Source organism: Alligator sinensis, unplaced genomic scaffold, assembly GCF_000455745.1.
Source record: "Alligator sinensis unplaced genomic scaffold, ASM45574v1 scaffold570_1, whole genome shotgun sequence".
NCBI lineage: Eukaryota > Metazoa > Chordata > Crocodylia > Alligatoridae > Alligator > Alligator sinensis.
The window spans coordinates 56,627-76,998 of record NW_005841997.1 but is presented as its reverse complement, the minus strand read 5'-3'; the positions used below and the strand labels follow the sequence as shown (position 1 = coordinate 76,998).

General features: G+C 49.0%; 2 gene segments (V, D, J or C); both read right to left on the bottom strand.

The window, feature by feature from the left end:
- Nucleotides 1-20,372, bottom strand: part of LOC102373719 — a 58,450-nt gene that overhangs the window by 8,419 nt on the left and 29,659 nt on the right.
- Nucleotides 339-17,241, bottom strand: LOC102385425. The segment is given in 4 exon segments: nt 339-1,045; nt 4,605-4,645; nt 16,730-17,045; nt 17,168-17,241. Coding segments are annotated over 4 exon segments (726 nt in total).

Below are 20,372 nucleotides of genomic sequence, written 5' to 3'. Positions count from 1 at the left end.
GTGAAAGTGAACAGCGAATGCCAACTAAACATTTCTGCTCTGGAAATGTTTCCCAGATACAGCTTGGGAAGTAGCATCATAACTGTAATTCCCAGAGCAGCTTGATACTAGGGAGTTTTACTGCAGAATCATTGAGGGTCAGATCTTCCCCTGGTTGTAGGTGGCATAGCACCTTTGACTTAAGTGGACACAGACCTGCATCGTGCAGGGGAGGACCAAGTGTGTAATTTTCAACATGTCAGTCTGTTATTCAGTGACTTCTAAATTCACCTTTCTCAAAATTGCTGGGGTAAACCTGTAGAAATCAGGACAACTTTTGGCAGCAAGAAAATAAGCTATTTTACTGATCAGTGTCCATCTTTTATTGCAGGACCATGGAAAATTAAACAATTCTTCTAAACATTTGCAAGAGGCAGAGAAGTTTCTACAGACACAGTGAGAGTTGAATATTTCTGGTTTTATTAATTTTGTATCAAGGCTGCATCAGAGACTAAAGCAGGAACAACATGTGCAGGGAATGCAGAGAAGGGAGGGCGGGAGATGGATACATGGAACGAAAGGTGGGTGTCAAAGGGACTGGCTAAAATCTCCACACAAAGTAGAAATTGGAGTTGCTGGAAACCAGCATTAGGGAGATACTACAGAAGGATCCCAACTCCTCAGGGATCCCAGCTCTCTACTGACTGGGACAGGATCTGGGCAAGCCCTCTGGGGGCTGCAGGTTAAGAGCACTCCGATCTCTTCAGGGTCTTCTCGATGCTCTTCCCGTCGTGCGTCACCTGACAGGTGTAGGTCTCGTGGCTCTTCCAGGCGGAGGCGCTCAGCGACAGGTAGCTGCTGGCCATGTACTTGTTGTCGCTCTGTTTGGACGGCTTGGTGGTCTCCACTCCACTGGTGATGGGGGTGCCATCAGCTTTCCAGGTGACCAGGACCGAGCCGGGGTAAAAGCCGTCTATCAGACACACCAGCGTGGCCTTGCTCTTGCTGCTGATCTCTTCCGAGGATGGAGGGAAGAGGTGGACGGTAGGAGAGGCCTTTGGCTGTCCTGCGAGGGAACAAGAGGGTTTGGTATTAAGTTAGGTGCAAAGCTGAGGATAATGCAGAGACTTTAGGAAACATCAGTCCCATTGAGTGGGAAGGTGGCAGTGCACAATGCAGGCTGCTAGATACATTGGGCTAAATCCTTGGGCTATAAAATCACTGCATGCCTCTCATAAGAGGTACAAAGCTGGGTGTGCAGGGCCGTGAAATCTATTTTAAAAAGAAGATCTCTGGGACAAGCTGCCTGATCTTTAGAAAAACATTACGTGATAAAGAATTACCATAATAAACCCCCCTTAACATTAAAAATAAAATTGAAGCTTCCATATAGAAAATACAGAAAGCCTTCAGGGAACTGTGGCATTTAACAGAACAGCTAGCTGCATCTGGACCCCTGAAGTAACACTCTCCTCTACACTGGCTCCATCCTTTCAAATGAGGTATTAAGTATTTCTCTGCTAATGTGCTTATATTGATGAGAGTATTACATAGCCACAGATCATTCTACTAGGGAAATGCTGCATCTGTGTGTAACAATGGGATGCTCTTTAGAGTAACCCGTTTCACAGTGTTGCTTCTTTGTACTCTCAGCATCATCTCTCCCCCATCAGGAGTTGAATGGCACTGCTGCTGCATAATTGCCCAGAAATTCAAGGTTAAGAAACTGTTTACTCTTTGGATGAGAAAGATGCATTTCATCTGCCCCGAGCTGTCCTTGGAATAAGAACAGATCTGTACAGCTAGACCCTGTTGGATTCCCATTTGCTTCATTAGCTCTCAGTGAGGTCTGAAGTCTGCCTGTGAAGATCCAGCTGCAGGATCCAAAGGCACAGTCTCCTGCTCATGATGGCACAGCATTTGGACTGTCTGACAGGTCTCCAAATAACTAGATCCTGTAGGTTAAACTCTCCTCTCATTTGCACTTCTATAATCAATGCACTGGCACCAACATAACTGGGAAAAGGGCTGTCTGATACTTACAACACTGGAGTTCACCCAGCTCAGCCTTGCAAAAAACTCTTGCTAATATGTACAGAAACAATTGGCAGTGCCACAAAAAATCATGGCACAATTGCTGAACAAATTAAGGCAGCTGAGACCATTCTAGACTCTCCCATATTTCATGTATGTATTATTCACAGATGGCCCCACTCTACATTTTAATTTTGGAGGCAATCAAAAATTGGAGAGATTTTCCCTCCCTGAAAGGAAATGGCTCTTTCTTAGATGTAAGTCCTTATAGGCAATGGTTAGACCCTCCATTCAAAAGAGCTCTGTACTACCATGGGGCTCTTACGGTCATGGATAATCAATGAGAGTTAAAGGGAATCGGCTCAATTCTCAGTGTGGGTAATTTTTTGTAGCTGCATTGGCTTTGATTGAGAGGTGACAGTTTACACCAACTCAGTCTAGAGATATGCGTGCACACATATGCATGTGCATACATGCGTGCACGCACACACAAACATGCACATGATTTTAAAAAGTGAACCCATTATTTAGATAAACTCATAGATAAAGTCCACTGAGTTGCTCCAGTTTTACAGCAATACAACCTAGAATGGAATTTGGCTCATGGTTTCTAAACTAGAATCGGTTCTCTCTTAACTGACATCCTACGGTTTCTTTAAAAAGACCTAAGTTTTGCCAAGAAGCTTTCCTGGGGAAAAAAAGGTCTCAAGTTTTCAGGGTGACCCCAGTCTGCTCCAGGTTTTCCAGTCTCCTATTATAGAGGAATGAGCATCTCTGGAGAAATTCCTAATGCAAAGTGCCTCTTGCTTTAGTCCCATATACTAACTGCACATAGATTATAAGACCTGCTCTTGTGTGGCTGACTTTTCAGAGGTGATGAGCACCCACAGCTCACACTGGAAGCCGTAAGTGTTCAGCGTATCTGAAAACTAGATCCGTAAGATTCTGATCTCCATTAGCATCAAGCAGCTCAGCTCTGCATTTAAATTCCAATTAAGTCTAAATTCCAATTAGTCTGGTTCTCAGAGGTACTGACTGTGCCCTTATAGCTCCCATAAATTTCAGTGAGAGCTGATGGTCTTTAGCACCTTTAAGAACCCTGCCCAGTTGCAATGCAGAGGTGCAAGGCTGTGACGAGCATATACTCTACTATCCTGGCCAGGACATATGATTATGTCCTGACACACAAAATACCAATTCTTCTACCACAGCATTGAATATTGTTAACTGATCATAACCGGCTCTTTCTAAATTCAAGCCACAGTACTTTACAGGATCAACTCCCACAGCAGTGAATTGCGCAAACTAACTACTCATGAAGAAGTCTTGCTTTTAACGTACGTACCAGCCATTCATTCCATAGAGAGGCTCCCTAGACTTACCAAGCAGTAGAAAAGGAATTATCTTCCATTATCACCTACTAATAATCACAGTAATTCTTTTACTGTCTTAAGCACCTCAACTATCCCTTCTAACTTCTTTACCAAACTACATATTCCTAGATCTGGCCATTTATCTTTTGTATGTAATTGGCTCTGTATTTCTTATAAACTTTACTGGCTATCTGGTAACCCTCGGTTTTCCAATAGTGCCCATCATTGTAATATCTGAGTGGAGCTGAGGTATCATCATACCACATAATAAGATCCTCTCTGGATCTCTTCAGTCTCAGTATGATCATTTTAATGCTGAAGTACTCAGATATGATAGTGATGGGCAAGATGATTAGAAAGACAGAGAGATGAGTAATAATGACCCTATTACTTCATAAGAATGTATCCTGATGCATTATTTACTCTGTAACTTTTTCCAGCAGCTGGACAGTCAACATATTTCTTTCAAAGTTATTTAAAAATTTTATACTTTAAAATCATTAACCTACTCTCCTCCCCCCTCAACACATCCTTATATGTTTGCAGCAGGGGAAACTGCCTCATTCTAAGTTGGTTTACTGCTCCAGTTGCCTTACTTTGAGTTCCTACTTATCACCAATACTTCTAACTTTTCAAGGGTAACCTAAAAAAAAGGCATCAAACCCAGAAAATCAAAAAGTAACTGTCAGTCTGAGCATTTCTGAATCATAGAGGCAACTTTTTTCCCCCTGACATAACGACAGACCCTTCTTCTTTGAAAGGAAGAAAACCCTTACATTTCAAACTCCTACACACTTTCTCATTATGCCGCAGCCTTTATCTGGATGGTTTTCCCACAAGAAAAAGAAAGAAATTCCTGTTTGATAAATTATTTAAATACAAGCTGGCTGCATTATAAATTTGGCTCATTTTCCCCTGCCTTCACCTGTAAGAAAGAAAAATCTGTGATGCAACCAAAGATGTTATTAGTGGGATCGCATTGGTCGTGAAAGGACAAAAGCATTTTACAAGTGATAAAAACCTATGAGTATGCCAAACTTAATTCTAAGCATTCTCCTGAGCAAGCCACCCCCCCCCACATTTTCACTGGGATTAGTAGAGAACTGAAGGGCACTGGACCTGGAATGGGCAGAAAGGTTAGACAGGGGAGAAAAAGTGAAAAAATCAAAGCCACCAACAATTTGAAAATGGTTGTAGGTAAATAGTAGAGCGACTTACCGAGGACGGTCAGCTGGGTTCCGCCGCCGAAGACATACGCACAGTGACACAGAGCTATGCAAAAATAATCTAGCATCTCTTTGCTTCTGCTTTTGGTTCTAGGTGTCCCAGTGGCGTGGTATGTTAAGTGTGGAGCACAGTCCACCACAGTGCTGGACTTAGGAGAAGGGATGCAGATTTTCTTTTCTCTGAAGAAACTCATGCAACATGCAGTAATTCAGTGGGGACTGACTTTGTGGATTTACTGTCTCCCAAGGGATATCCAGGGGGCCCCTTGATCAAGCTCTTCAACAAATCAGATGCGGATCCCAAACTATATTCTTAAGTCTTTTGAAATGGAAGGGGACAAGAGTTCTTTCTTCTGGTTGGTTTATCTTTGGTCATTTTGTCCTGTCTTCTTCTCCAGCTCTTCCTTTCTTGATCCTTTTTCCCCCTTTAATTTTCTAGAATGGACCACCGTGCCCAACTCTGTTTCCACTGCTGTGTTTCCTACCATTTCTGTAGTGCCCACATGAATGGCAATGGCATAAGTACATATGTAAACACAGAAATGTAACATCCTCCCTATTTCTGTGCAGGATGGAAAAAGTACAAAACCCAAAGAATAAACCACAGTGTGAGTGTAAACTGACTGGCAGCTGGCCCTTCTGGCATAGTGACTTTCAGGCTGAAGTTCACAGGCCAGCAGGGAAAAACAGAATAAAACTTGGAGCACAAAGTAACAGGGGCCTGGGAGAAAAGGCAGCCCAGGACTCTCTGAGAATCTCACAAAAGTGGCAAGATCTCTCTTTTAGGAAGTTCATTTGGAGAATCAATAGCAGACGTACTAACAGGTACAGGAAAACAGATCAATGAAATACATCACGTTACCTTCCTGGATCCAGTATAATGAATGAAAAAGAGCATAAGTGGTTACTCATCACCCCAGTGCTGGGCCATTCCCAGAAGATGTTCCTACCTGTAATCTCTTATCTTGAGAAGCCAGCACTTCAGGGTCCCTCACTCTGTCTACTTCACCCTTGAAGACCTGAGACACCACCCTGCAGACCGTGACACCCACCCCACTCTAGGTTGGCTTTTAGGGACAGAGGTCTGTATCACTCTGAGATCTGAAATGGATTGAGAGGCAGAGAAGTCACAAATAGGAGAGGGTCTGGGGAATGGTAATCCCTTTCCAAGGGTCCTGCAAAAACTGAGCAATAGCCTCAAAGCAGCCACATGTTGGCTTAAGTCAAGACAAATAACAACAAATCATCAGAGCCAACGATAAGTCTTGAATCTGGCTTACCTGGTTCCACATTCTTACGTTCCCATGATTTCGTAGCAAGGCTCCAAGTATGTGCCCCTCACAGATACAGCTGGCCAGAAGCATGTGTTCCCCATTGTGATCCCTGCTGTTGTGAATGATGAATCCAATTCCCGGTACCTCTTGGGTTGCAGAGGAGGGATGTGGTGGCCAAAAGTCACTTGCAAGAGTAGCATTATCCATATTCTCCATTTGCCCTTCACAAAGGCAGCACCCCAAAAATCTTTACAGCGTTCAGACAGATCAGTTTTCCTGGACGCATCCTGCCACTTAGAGATCCCAGGAAAGACTCCTGCCTGTTTGCTGAAATGTAAGGACATCTCCTGTTGCCAGTGGCACCTCTAGTCTATCTAGAGGGTGGGCCCGTGCTTAGACTCCTGGAAGAGGAGCGTGTGGTTTATTCCTGGGGCAAGCCCACAGACTACCGCATTTGACCCCTGTCTTGGGCTCTCTGTCCAAGTGCAGTGTCTGACTGCCCCTCATGGGCTACGGCACTCCAGTGGTTCACACCACTGAAGTCCATTAGCCTTTTCTCCTCCATAAGCTCCTGAAGAAAGCCTTATTGATCAATCAAAAAAGAAAGCCCAAGGTCAATCAAAGTTATTTCCATCTCTCCCAAATCCTCGCAGGTGCTGCTCCCACCGTTGAACTTGTCATCATAGCAGGATAAGTCCTTCCTGATTCCATCCTCGAGGGGATTGACCAGAATGGGAGGCACGAACAGCATCTTATGCTCAGCTGGTGTCTACTGAAACCCCAGAGCATTGGCTCTGCCACCTGTCTGGGAACTGAAACTTCTCTCATTACCCGCTAGATTTCCAGCTTAGCTGAGCCCAGTGAGGTGAGCTACTTAGATGTTGCTGCTGATGGGGCAGGGCAGATGACTTGAGAAACAGCTGTCAGTGTATTCGGTTGGCAATGAGAGCCTGCAGAGGAGGTGGTCAGCAGTGACCGCCTAGTAGTAATGTAGGAAGACTGGGCAGTGACTGCTGCTGTCTGCACTCTAAAACATCAAATGCTTGATTTCTACCTATTTAGAATGGCTAGAAAAACAGTCAAAACACAGGAAGGGATTTGGTGTTGAGATAACAGTCGGTGTTTAACTAAACAGAAGTAAAATGAACTGTTTTTTTTTCTCCTTTGGAGAAAGCTGATTTGCCAAAATCAAAACTGCGTCTGGGAGAGGATCTGGTGGAGAAATCTTCTCAATCTAAATGATTTGGGGGATTAAAAAAAGTCCTGAAATTTTTCAGCATGTTTCAAAAATGCCAGTTCATCTATATTCTAAAAAGTTATGCGATTTTCAAATGTCAAAATTAGAAAAGAACATTTTGAAATTCTCAGAATGAAAGATTTCCATTGACCGGATCCTTTAACATGCGCCTCTCCCCGCCTGAAAATAAGTTTGTGGTTTTTTGTTTTTGAAATTTCAGGAACAGAATATCAGGAAAAAAAATGGCAGTGTCTCAGAAGCCTTAGCAGGACAGCAAATCTGTGTCTTGCTCAGCTCTAGTTCTTATGCTAATAGGCAAAACAATATGCCAACCATGAAAAACAATGAGATGGGAGGAAAGTATCCAGGTTTTCATAGCTTTCAGGAGTGAGGATGACAGGTTCTATTTGATTTTGGACATTGTTATTGCCTCCCTCCTGCCCCAGTCCAATCTGCCTGAGCTGTTGATTGTGTATCGCAGCATTAATGAGGAGAAAATGCTGCACTTCACCTGACTTCCCAGAACACATTCCCTTTGGACAGTTCATATTGGCAGATGGACACATTAAATTCAGCTGCTTCCCAGCCTGTTACCTGACCCCCTGAATAGCAACTTTTTTTTTCACCTAAAATTAAATCATAAACTGGGAAGAGCCAAACAGTGGCAAAACAATTAGCCCACAAAACCCCGTTAAGCGACTTCACATAGCAGGATGAAGCTTATGCATTATTAATAATTGACATGTCAGCAACTCATTCCTGTAGTTATGGGGGAGCTGTGGTCACACGATTTCATGCTGTTTGCCACTGCTGTCCCCTTGGCTTTCACTGAAACGTTCTTGTAGTGACAGATGGTGGGAACCGCATTGCAGGCTTGAGCAGTTGTGCGTGGCCAACTGTCTTTCCATTGCACATGTGTAACTGCCTGGTTCCTAGAGGCCACTTCCTTTTTCCGAAAGGAAATCAGAGTCACTTGGGACTGTGCCTCTTAGTGCACACAGCAGTTGCTCTGCTTATAGTCTCTTGCGTTTTATAATAAGCACCATATACTCAGCTGGCGTTTTGGGAAAGCAAAGCTTGCTTCTGTTGGTTGGTGGCTTTTTGCCTCTGGGGGCCTGGATTCAGAGCCTGTTTAAGGCAGGAATGAGAATCTATATGGCCTCCTCCTTGCCCCTGCTAAATATTTATTACCAGAAACGATCTCTCCACTTAGAGATCTGTGACTGGAGCTGCCATGGTGGGACCCTTGATGGAGATGCCTGGAGAAACTGCTTCTCCTAGGACTGGCTCTGACCAAGGCCACTGATCCCTCATGTTCATGTACAACTATCTGAACACTTTTCATTTACCCAAAATGAGGTGAAGAGACATGGTAATTACTATTCCCTGCAAATAAGTGTGCCACACTGCAATTGGCAACATAAGCTGGCCACAAGGCAAGTGTAGGTTGGGGCTGCCTGGAACTGGTTTTAAACCATTCATCTTTAGTTGTCCAAAAAAACCCCAGGAGCCAACAGAACCCAAGGAGGGAGTGAGGTAGTGTCATAGACACTCCCAGGTCCTTCGCGTCACACTGTCCTGTCTTCTCAACCAGGAAGAAAGTCTGAATCTCAGTAAAGAACCAAAGCAAAGCAAGGTGCCTCCGTTCTGTCTGTCTGGCTCTACTCTTTCCACTAATCCCTCCTGAATATCAGCCCTCCCTACTTCTCTCAGCCCTGCCTTCCTTGTACATGGCTCAAGATGCCAGCTGAAGAGGCTTTGGCTGCAGTTCTTGTTGATTAAGTTTCCAGCACCTCCACTTGCAAGGCCCCGGTATTTCCAGCTTGGCCTGTTGCCTTCATGGGCAAGGATGGGGGAAGCATCCTGTCAGCTAATTCTTCTTTCAGTAGTTTAACTGGCATGTCTTTGAGGCCTAGACCTTGCGGTGGCCCTTGGTGGGGTCAAACTTCTCCATATCAATGCTAGAGCCAAGATCTTATCTCTATTGCGTCTTATTGACAATTTACATTGTGAAGTCCATGAAGTTGAAGACCATTGCATTTTTACACCAGCTACTTGATGGAGGTCAAGTATTTGTCACCTGGAGTTGAGACCAATTGAGCACCAATAGCTTGTCAGCTGAATAATCAGACATGGGAGCTGTGACTGGATGCGCAGCCTGGTGTGGCATGGCATGCCTGGGCAGCCCAACATGCCATGTCACCAAGTGCTGTACTCATCTCTGATCTCTCATGCTAAGAAGAAAAGAATGGGTCTCAGAAACTATCAGGAATCATCTCATGTGCATCAGGGAACAGGGGGGTTGAATGCTTGGTAGATGAAGAGTCTGAATTGAAGCCAAGCCAGGGCCCTGGCATGATGTTAGGGGTATGGTAAGGGCATGCAACATCTTAAATGAGATGTAAGCCTGAGATCCTGTACAAAATAGTAATAATGCTTTGGAAACAGCAAACACACAAATGCGTACATTCACTGAGGTTTCCCTGGCATTTTGCACATGGCAAGTGATATGGCCGGAGATAGAAAAGGCAATTACTTTCTGCAAAGCCCTTGCTGGTTCATCATTGGGCCTGGACTGCTTACTCATAGTGTGTGTACTGTGAACTAGTTGTCTCTGAGCACCTGCCCTATGAAAACTGGCCCCTTCTAAAATGTCTCTCAGGGGGCCAGATGTGGCCGCAGACAGGTGATGGGCAAGGTGGCCTTTGTGTATCATTTTGTGCAGCATATGGGGTCCTGGGATTGGGTAATTTATTTTTGATACAGAGAGTGCAAGACACCACCGTTTTTGCTGTGCTGTGCTTGATCAGTGTTGCATGGCATAATTGGGTGGGTTATGATGTTATAGGTGAGCAGCCTTGCATAGTATTAACCGTGCCTGCTTTGCTTATGTGCTGCACAGCTGGCAATGAGCAATGCATCCAGGTCAGTTGGGTTTTGCTCCAGCATATTTTTCTTTGGGAAGCAAATGTTATTGGGCTTCAGTTGTCTCTGTTCATACAGTCTTATTTGCCAATAGGTCACAATTTCAGAGTACCTCCGGGCTGGATTCTTAATATAATACAGAGCAGATAAAAATTTAACTTCAAGCTGCTGAGTTATTTGTATGTTCAGGTCATTGCAAGAGAAAATTGTTACGGTATGGAACAGACCTCAGCTGTGAAACTCAGCAGGTAAATTAACATCAGGACCAGGCCACCAGCCATGCAGTTCAGACATGAGATGAAATGAGATGGCCAAGTTTGCCAACGATACTAAGCTGTGGGAAAATGCGGGCACATCAGAAGATAGGGTGAGGATCCAGGACGACCTAGACAGACTGGTTCTATGGGCTGATCAGAATCAGATGAGGTTCAACACGGAAAAGTGCCAGGTCCTTCATCTGGGTAGGAAGAACTGTCACCAAAACTATAGAATAGGCGGCAGCCCACAGGCTAACACAGCATCTGAATGGGACCTGGGGGTCACTGTCAAACAGATGAATATGAGCCAACAGTGTGATGAAGTCGCCAGCACAGCAAATAAAACTCTGGTGTGCATCAGCCGATGTGTTGCCAACAGATCTAGAGAGGTGCTGCTCCCTTTCTACTCAGTGTCGGTGAGGCCACAGCTGGAGAACTGTGCCCAGTGTTAGGCACTGCACTTCAAGAAGAATGCGGATAAGCTCAAGAGGATGCAGAGAAATACCACTCACATGATCAGGGGCCTGGAGGATAGGCCCTATGAGGAGAGACTCGAGGAACTAGGCTTGTTCAGTCTGAGTAAGAGGAGGCTGAGAGGTGACTGGAGAGTCACCTACAAGTATGTTGTGGGGAGCACCAAGATCTGGGGGAGCAACTCTTCAAAAAGGCACCCCTTGGGAGGATGAGGACCAATGGTCACAAAATAATACAGGAAAGATTTAGACAGGACATAAGGAAGACCTTCTTCTCCGTAAGGGTAACTAGAACCTGGAACACATTCCCGGCAGAGGTGGTACAGTCACCATCCTTGGAGGGGTCCAAGAGGAGGCTGGATAAGTACCTCATTGAGCTAGTTTGAGCTCATTAACCTCCTGCCTATGGCAGGGGACTGGACTTGTTGATCTTCCAGGTCCCTTCCGGTCCATTGATCCTATGATTCTATGAACCACACATAACCAACGTTCAGAAGTGAGCAACCTCTCTTCAAACCATCCTTAAAGTGCTGGAAAATTCAGATCTGGATCGCTCACCATCTACCCCTTCTTCCCCCTTGGCATGCACACTTGCGGTTTGGTCACGCTTGGGTTTCTAGAGCTTGGGTTTCAATCTGCTTTCAGTAGGAAGCAGAAACAGAGCATTGGACTGGTCAAGGGTTTCAATGGGGACCAACTCTGGGGGGGTCTATATCTCCACACCCCTTGGAGGGTGCTGAGTGCCTGCCCTGTGCCACTGGCTCCTTCTTGCATGTCTCTCAATGTCCCAAGAGAATCTGGAGCTTGACAACTCACTGTCAGGCCTGAGCCCCACAGCCTTGTTACACATCAGGGCACCCCCTGGAAAAGTCCCCCCAGAGTGACCCAAGCTGCACTGCACACATTCCTTAGTACACATCCCCACCTAGTGCACTCCTGCTGCAGTGCCATCACTCAGGATTTCCCTGGCTGGGTCTATTGCTGGCAGTCCCAGATGGATGGCTGCCTTGTTCTGTTTGGGACAGGCCAGTAGATGGCAGCAGAACCTCAGAGATGAGAGACTTCATCCACTGCTGCACAAACGGGGGCTGCAGAAAACCACGGCAGGCAGCAGGGGGACCTCATACCACACAGCGAGACACTTGCAGCAACAGGGGAAATTTTTCCCCCAAAAGTGCTAACTGCCCATGTCAGCGAGTCTTGGTACCTCGGTGTGAGCAATGGCCGTGGAGCATTGGCAGCTTGAGATCTAAGGCAGTGAGGCCCCCACATGGAGCTCGGCACAAAGCAGTCAGGGAAAGAAGCCATTGTAGCATATCTGAGTGTATGCATGCCTCGGCACCCCTGCGTACCCTGCAGATGGCAGTGGGAGCAAGGGCAGGCTTAGAAACTGCTCCATATCCAGATGTTTTCATGCAGGTTCTTTAAGACGTTTGCAACTAGGAGTGAGGTTCAGCACCCCTCCTGCAGGACCCCAGATCTCTGCTGGACCACGTCCTCTGATCTGTCCCTGGGTGTGACCCTGGCATCAGATCATGAATTTCTGACCAAGTTGGGCTGGGGCCCAGTTTGCTTCCTGCCTCACTGCACACTGTACTGGGGAAGCAAATCCCTGATGATGAGCAGATTGTATTGGACTCCTCGGCTTGAGCTCCCACCCACAGAGCCTTCAAGGTGCTTCAGACTGAGGGGAAATAACGTATCACAATTAAATACATTGATGACACCGAGTAAAGGGCAGAGGAGAAGCTAAGCAGAGAGAACAAGGCCTGTGGGTTACTTAATTGTTAAAGACGATTAATTCCACAGCTGAGCTGTACTATGGAGTACATGGTTTGCACTCATTGAGCCCTGCAGTGTGGACACTGCTAAGACTGGAAGGGAAAAGGTGGGAGGACTCTGAACTCTGGGCTGAGGATATTTCTGCTGCCTCTGCTGACCGTATGAGAAGCACAAGCCAGTCAAAGGGCCTGCTGGTTTCTTGGTGAAATCCTAGGAGGAAGGGAGACCCTCAGTTTTTGGAAGATCAATAGTGAAATCTCTGGGTGATGTAATTTGACTGACTTCAGGGGAGCTCTCCAGTATCTGCTGACCATGTACTGGCCCTCAGTTTAGTGAAGTGGATGAAGACTTGGCTCTCAGACCACTGTAAATGTAAATAGTAAAGGTGGCCTTTGACAGCAGGAGGGTTGTGTCTCACTTCCCTATTGCACTATGCCACTGTGGTAAGTGCTGCTGTCCCACACCTGACTGTAATGAACAGTGTCATCCTGGGTTTGGACTCCAGCAATTTGCAGCATAGCTGTGTTGCCAGAGTTGAAACCCAAGCTGTGGTCAGGGATGCCTGAGGGTCTGCCTATAGCATCAGATCTAGTGAACAGGAGGGCACTGCAAGGCACTATCTTGATCTCTGTGTTGGTCCCAGAGGAGGTCAGTTTAGCTTTGTCCTAGAGACACAGACACTGAAGATGGCTGAATCACCATGTTCTGGAGCAGGAGGGGAAAACATTGGGAATAATCAATCGTGAGTAAATCTACAGAGAGAGAACACATGACAGCCAGAGCAGGATGGAGAAAGGAAAATCTCTACCGCAGAAGACACTTAGAAAAGCCCCATTCTTCCTCATGCCAGTGTGGTACATGACTAGGATGGGGTGGAGAGGGGCCCAGGCCATGGTGGGAATCCAGACCAGTTTGACTTCCTGAAGCAAATAGTTTTAAACCCTCTTAAACCCCTGGGCTAGGGACAGAAGTTACACATAAACTGGCTTAAGTCATCAGAAACTGGTTTAAACCTGTAACAGAACAGAAATTCAGTGCATATAAACCAGTTTCAAAATGGCTGAAACTGGTTTAAGATAAACCTCATTGAGTATAGTATCAGACTTAACTGATCTGAGTCAACCTCAGGGTTGGGGAAGCAGACCCTACGATGACAGGCTGAGAGCCCTGGGGCTCTTTAGCCTGAAAAAGCGCAGGCTCAGGGGTGATCTGATGGCCACCTACAAGTTTATCAGGGGTGACCACCAGCATCTGGGGGAACGTTTGTTCACCAGAGCGCCCCAAGGGATGACGAGGTCGAATGGTCACAAACTACTTCAAGATCGTTTCAGACTGGACATAAGGAAGAACTTCTTTACTGTCCGAGCCCCCAAGGTCTGGAACAGCCTGCCACCGGAGGTGGTTCAAGCACCTTCATTGAACACCTTCAAGATGAAACTGGATGCTTATCTTGCTGGGATCCTATGACCCCAGCTGACTTCCTGCCCTTTGGGCGGGGGGCTGGACTCGATGATCTTCCAAGGTCCCTTCCAGCCCTGATGTCTATGAAATCTATGAAAGCTATGAACCTGGCTTATGAAACTTCTGTCCCAGACCCCTTCCCGGTTCAAGTTAAATCACAGTCCCCCAGCATCCCAGAATGCTCTCCAGCTCTGGGTTGGACTGTACTGTCTGCTCCAGCAGAGGAGGGTTGGGGGGATGGGGGGAGAGGGGAAGCAGGGACTGCCCCCCAGGCATACCCCAGCTGGTGTCTGGGGCCATGGGGGAGGGGGGGTTAAACACCACTTTCCCCAAGTACAGAGCTGCCCTGCCCTGCTCTGCTAAACTTACTGAAACTTAGTGCTGGCTGTGACTCTGGACTACAAATCCCAAAGGCACCTGGAAGCAGGAAGAGGATGTGATGAACAATCCTGTGGAGTTCTGCTGCTGTGATTCTGGACTGCAAAACCTAGAGACCTCAGGGGCAGCAGGAAGAGAAAGCAAACATACAGTCCATGCTGGCTATTAGGACTGTGTGACGCTTCGGTGAGAATTTGATTTGGAGGACATTCGGCCTGATTCGGTGACTGAATCTCTGAATCTGAATCGAATCAAGGGACCAATTAAAAGGTCCAAATCAATTCAAAGCTCTTTGAATTGATTTGGAAAAGATTTGGAGAGCTTCAGTGATTTGGGCAGTCCCTGCTGGTTGTGGCAGGGAGCTGGACCTGGTCTCCATGCTGGTAAGTAGGGTACTGGAGGAGGGGGACAGGACCATGGGGGGACCCCTGCCAGGCTCCATCCCCTGTCTGCTCCCCCAGCCCCCCCAACTCAATGGGTGCTGCCAGGTAGGGGGGGTGATTCCCGCTGCCCTCCACTGCCACGTGCTGCATTGGGGGCTCTGTCACAAGCCCCCCTAACCCCCGCCTGCTCCCCCAGCCCCGCCCATGGGTGCCCCATCCACTCCAGCTCCCGGCACTTTAAAAAAACAACAACCCCAAACCCCGAGTTTACTGGTTGCTGCAACTGCCTCAGGGCTTCTGAGGGGTTGTGGAAGAGCCCCCCATGCAGTGTGGAGCAGTGGGAATCGCCCAGTGCCGGGCAGGAGCTGGTAAGTTCAGGGTTTTTTATTGTTTTTTTTTTTAAAGAGCTGGGAGCTGGGGAAGGTGGGACAACCATGGGGAGGGAGAGCAGGTGGGGGTTGCGGGGCTTGTGATAGAGCCCCCCATGTAGTGTGGGGCAGTGGGGGGCAGTTGGGATTGCCCCCCTGCCAGGCAGCATCCAGTGAGTGGGAGCTTTCTTTCCCCAAAGAGCCGGGAGCTGTGGTGGGTGGGACAGTCGTTGAGAGTGGGCTGGGGATGGAGCCTGTGTGATTCGACCAAATCGATTCAGGACTGTGATTCGAATCACCGAATCAAATCACTGTCCCCCGAATCGGCCAAATCCGAATCCAAAGCGAATACTAGCTGCTTTGCACAGGCTTATTGGCTACATGCCAGAGGTCCATGCTGTAGTCCCCCTGGCTTCTGGTCTGAGCCACTGCAGGCATGTGTCTGCGTTTCCTGAATCAAAACTGAATGTTTGTCCAGTTGTTTCTCTGTTTAAACACTACAGCTTAGACTAACCTGCAAAGACTGAATCAATTCAGCCTTGGGCTTTTTGACTGTCTGTACTTAGCCCTGGAGCTGAGAATGGCCCCTTCTTGCAGATCTGCCCCTGCTCACTTGCTGCTCTTGGTATTTCAGTTCCCTTCATAGACAGTTACAAACATAGCAAATAACTGTTTTCTTTTTCATGTGCAAACAAAGCCAAATCTAATCCAAGGGGCAAAGTGAACCAAAAGGCTCCATCTATTTATTCCATGAGCATACAGAAAAGTCTTCTCTAAGGCAAAGAGTCTCATGTCTTATTCATTGAAGGCAAAGGGCATTGTCGTGGCCACTCTAATCACCTTGGTGGCCACTCTAATCACAGCTGAGGGCAGAGGGGAAATTCTGCTGCTCCCACATCCGCCACTCTCTCTGCTGCCCCTTCTAAAGGTAAAAACAAGCCCCCAGCCCCGAACAGGCATGTCCTCTGAGAGGAAAAGTTTGTTCACATGCTGGGAGGACAGGGCTGAGGCTGTTTAATGGTGGGTGACACTGGGAAGGTGGTAAGGAGTCAGGTAGAAGAGCGGCAGCTCCGCAGCTCTACGATGTCCTGACTCTGGACACTTGAGGAGGGATGTCACTGAGGCTGTGGCTGGGGCTGCCGCCCTCCTTCCTCCATCTGTCCCTGGGGGCTGCAATTCCTCAGCAAGTCTGCGCAGGGTCCCCGTCCAACGGGAGGGAGGCGAGGGCTGGGATGGGGGGCATGAGTTCTCACAAGGTGAGGAGGGAGCAAGGAAGCTGTTGGTCCCGTCTCTCCTCAAGAGGGCAGAGGATGAGGAGGGAGAAGGGCAGAAAGCAGAGGGGCTCAATGGGGGAAAACAAGGGAAGAGCTGCCTATCCTTACTTAGACAGGTTGGTTGGGAGGCAACTAGTTTCTCCCTTGCAGAGGGAGACGTTACACTTCATGGCATGTTTGCAGAGGTGATTGCTGCAGTTCATAAGGCTACCTGCAGTTCATATGGCTCCCTGCAGGTCTGGCTGAGGGAGGGCAGAGGAGGTTTTTGTCTCACTTCCCCTGTGGCTGTGTCACTGTGACAAGCATCACTGTGCCACACAGTACAGTAATAGTCAGCCTCGTCCTCTTGGGGGCCCCCGGCGATGGTCAAGTAGCCGGTGTTACTGGACGTGTCTTTGGAGCCAGAGAAGCGAGCGGGGACCCCGGAGCCCTGGTGCTTGTCAGAATCCGACTTGTAATACAGCAGGTACCGAGTGGGGGTCCCAGGTTTCTGCTGGTACCAGTACACAGCATAGTCACTGATGCTGGTCCCACTGCTCATGGTGCAGGAGAGTTTCACAGTGTTTCCTGGGGACACTGACTCTGCGGGCGGCTGAGTGAGCGCAGGCTGTGAGTTGGCACCTGGAAAACAACATGCAGACCCCTGTCACATCCGCCCAGGGCTCCCCTCCTGCTGGTCCTGTGCTTGGGCCCTGGTTTCAGCAGCCACTTCTCTGTGTAATAATCCCTCTCCCCACTCTCACCTGTGCACCACGTCCCCAGCAGGACAAGGAGGGGAGCCCACTGCATGGTGAGGAGATCAGCAGCACTTGCAGGAGAGAAGGGACAAAGTCGCTGAAAACGCCCTCCCATGCCTGCCTCTTATATAGGCAGTGGGGGGGAAGTGGAGGGGAGGGGAGCAGTGAAGTGGGGCCTTGTTGCTAATGTGCTCCTGTCTGATTGGCCCCTGTGGACACAGGGGAGGAGTCACATGCAAGGTGGGATCAGTCTGCAAGAAAAGGTTTCACTGTACAAAGCCCCGTGTTCGGTCCCACTCAACAGGGACCAGCAGCGCCCAGTCGGGTCCTACAATCACTGCAGCTTGGATTGACTGTGGCAGTCTGAGCTCACAGGGCCTCACTTCCAGTACACGCTGCCTTTGCTCCTGGCAGGTGGAAACTCGACTGGCCTTTCCTGCTGCAAGGGACGTGGGGATTTCTGCAGCCAGCCCCTCTCCTGGGTCCTCTGCTCTTGGGGATGTGAAAGGGAGCTGCAGCCAGGGAGCAGGGGCAGTGTCACCAGGGGCTGCAACTGGAGCTGTCACCCTTCTCCCTGGCTCTGTCCTGGGCGCTGCCCACTCCTCAGCCATGCTATGCAGAGGGCCCCATCCAGAAGGAGGGAGGTGGATGTGTGGGACACAAGTCTTCTCAGAAGATGAGAAGGGAGGCAGGGGAGTTATGTTCCCTTTTCCATATGAAACAAGTGGATGAGGGCAGAGACATCCCCCCCCTTCGCAAACTCATCTCAAAGTCAAGCTCATCCCACAGAGGAGCTGCCTCAAAGAGCTCAGCCACTCAGTGTCTGGAGTTTGTTCCCGTGGGCAGAGGCTAGTCATATGGTTTTCACTTGGGGCTACAATGCAAGGTGCTATCTTCGCAGCCCCTGGTCCCCAGCCCTTTGGGCCATGAGGAGACAACGACACTGGCTGCAGACTGCCTGGGGCTGGAGCTGGAGCTGGAGACGGCTGGGAAGCAGGAAGCAGGTGTCACTTCAGGCAGGTCTGACAGGGCCCCTCCTGGTGCCCTTCCTTGCAGGGGGACCCTAGATGCAGGGCGAGTGGGGAAGAGGTGTCAGAGGCAGGGCAGACCTTGTGTGTCTGCCCAGCGCTTGCTCCTCCTCAGCTCTAGCCACTGCCTTGACTGTATCTCCTTGGCTCCAGTGCTTGGCATGGAATTGGGATGACTATTGTGGGAGCAAAGCTGCCAGCCTGCAGACTGCTCTACCCAGCAGCTTGTGCCTGCACAGCACAGACCCTCAGCTCTGGTCTGCATTGAGGCAGGGCTGCCCCCCCTGAAATCACATCGTGTTACAATGAGAATTTGTACCTGGTTCTCCAAACTGCTCAGGCATTTGGTAATGTGGCCCCATACAGACAGGGGTTGGGATATGTTCAGACCTGGCCTCTCTCTGTCCCTAACAGCTGCTAGAGTCAGCAGGGTGCAGATGCTGCCAGCATGGTTGGTGTTGCGGGGGACTGTTCTTCTCTGCATTGGCTGGGGTCTCGCGTCAATGCTGAGGAGGCCCCACCACCACTCAGGATATGCGTCCCCGGAGGGGCAGCAGGGATTGACAGGGGGAAGCCATGAGGAGGAACTGGGGGTTGTGGCGTCAGCAGGGCTCCCCATCCCTTGCACAGGTCAGGGCTTTGGGTGGTGTCCTTCTCCTCCTACTCTGCCCTCCACCCGTCAGACACACCCTGCTTCACAGACTGTGTGGGAGCGAGAGGCCATGGACCTGGCTTGAGAGATACAACAGGACAAGGGACGGGAGCCACGTGCTGAGGTACAGCCGGGGGGTTCCTGTGTAGCCTGGTGCTTCATACACTTGCACCAGGGGTGACTACCGTGTTCATCCCAGGCAGCCCTGGCCAGACCTGCGGTGCTGATCCTGACTCTGCCCGGGTGGGGGTCACCATGCATGCATAGGGCTCTGTGTGGAAGCCGCCCCTCACACGGCCTTGGGAATCACTAAGATCAAAGTTTCCCCCCTGAGGACAAGAAGTTTGTGTCTCACTTCCCCACTGCCCTGTGTCACTGTGGTGAGTGCTGCTGTCGCTGTCCCACACCTGGCAGTAATAGTTCGCCTCGTCCTGGGCTTGGACTCCTGTGATGGTCAAGGTGGCTGTGTCACCAGAGCTGGCTCCAGAGAACCGGTCCGGGACATCAGAGGGCCTCTCTTTATCCTTGTACATCACAAGCTTGGGGACACTGCCAGATTTCTGCTGGTACCAGTACACGTAGTATTTATCAAACTTTTCTCCCCTGCACGTGAGCTGAGCAGTTTGTCCTGGAGACACAGACACTTCGGGCGGCTGTGTCAGCACGTATTCGGCAAGGGAACCTGAAGGAAGAGGGGAAAACATGGGATAAACTCTCTGCTGAAGAAACCTCCCTTGGGATGCAGTAGGGATGTTAGGGGGGAATAAACCGCAAGACCACTGGCTTGAAAGGCTGAGATCAGTCCTTCCCGAGGAGCACCTGAGCAGTACGTGAGCACCACAAGGAGCGCGGCCCAGGCCATGGTGGGAATCCTGACCAGCTCGGCTTCCTCAGGCAAACCGGTCTCTGGCTGGGACCCTCTGAGTCTCATTTAAACCCCCAGAGCTGAGATCAGCCCCTTCATGCAAATCTGCCTGCTACCAGCTGCTGCTCTCACCTCCCCCATCCTTCCTCCAGACACTTCCCTGCATATAATAGACGTAATGAGGGAAAAATCAAGCTCATTTCATAGATGAAGTGCCTTCAAAGGCACCAGCTGCTGGGCTGGTGTCCTCTCAGCTCCTGCACTTGGGATGGAAAAAGGAGGGCAGCTGGAGGAGCAAAAACCCCAGCCTGGAGACTGCTCTGCCCCAGCAGCTGGTGCCTGACACCAGAGGCTCCACCTGGAGGAAGGACTTGGCATTGTTATGATAACTGGAGTCTGATTTCCCAAGGTCCAGGTCACCTGCACACTTAGCCGGCGTTAAATACCTTTAGAGTGCAAACGTCCATATGTTCAAGCAGGATAACTCATGTTAGGAGCGCTCACATCACATTGTAGAACAGAGCTGCCATTTCCGGTGAGGAGCATCTCCACATTGTACTGAGTAATGAGTGCTGGACTGATGTCTGACTGCTTTACAGAGATAATGTGAGCAAGGGGAGTCCGAGGGCTAAGCAGAGCGTTAACTACCCATGTCAGCATTCCTGC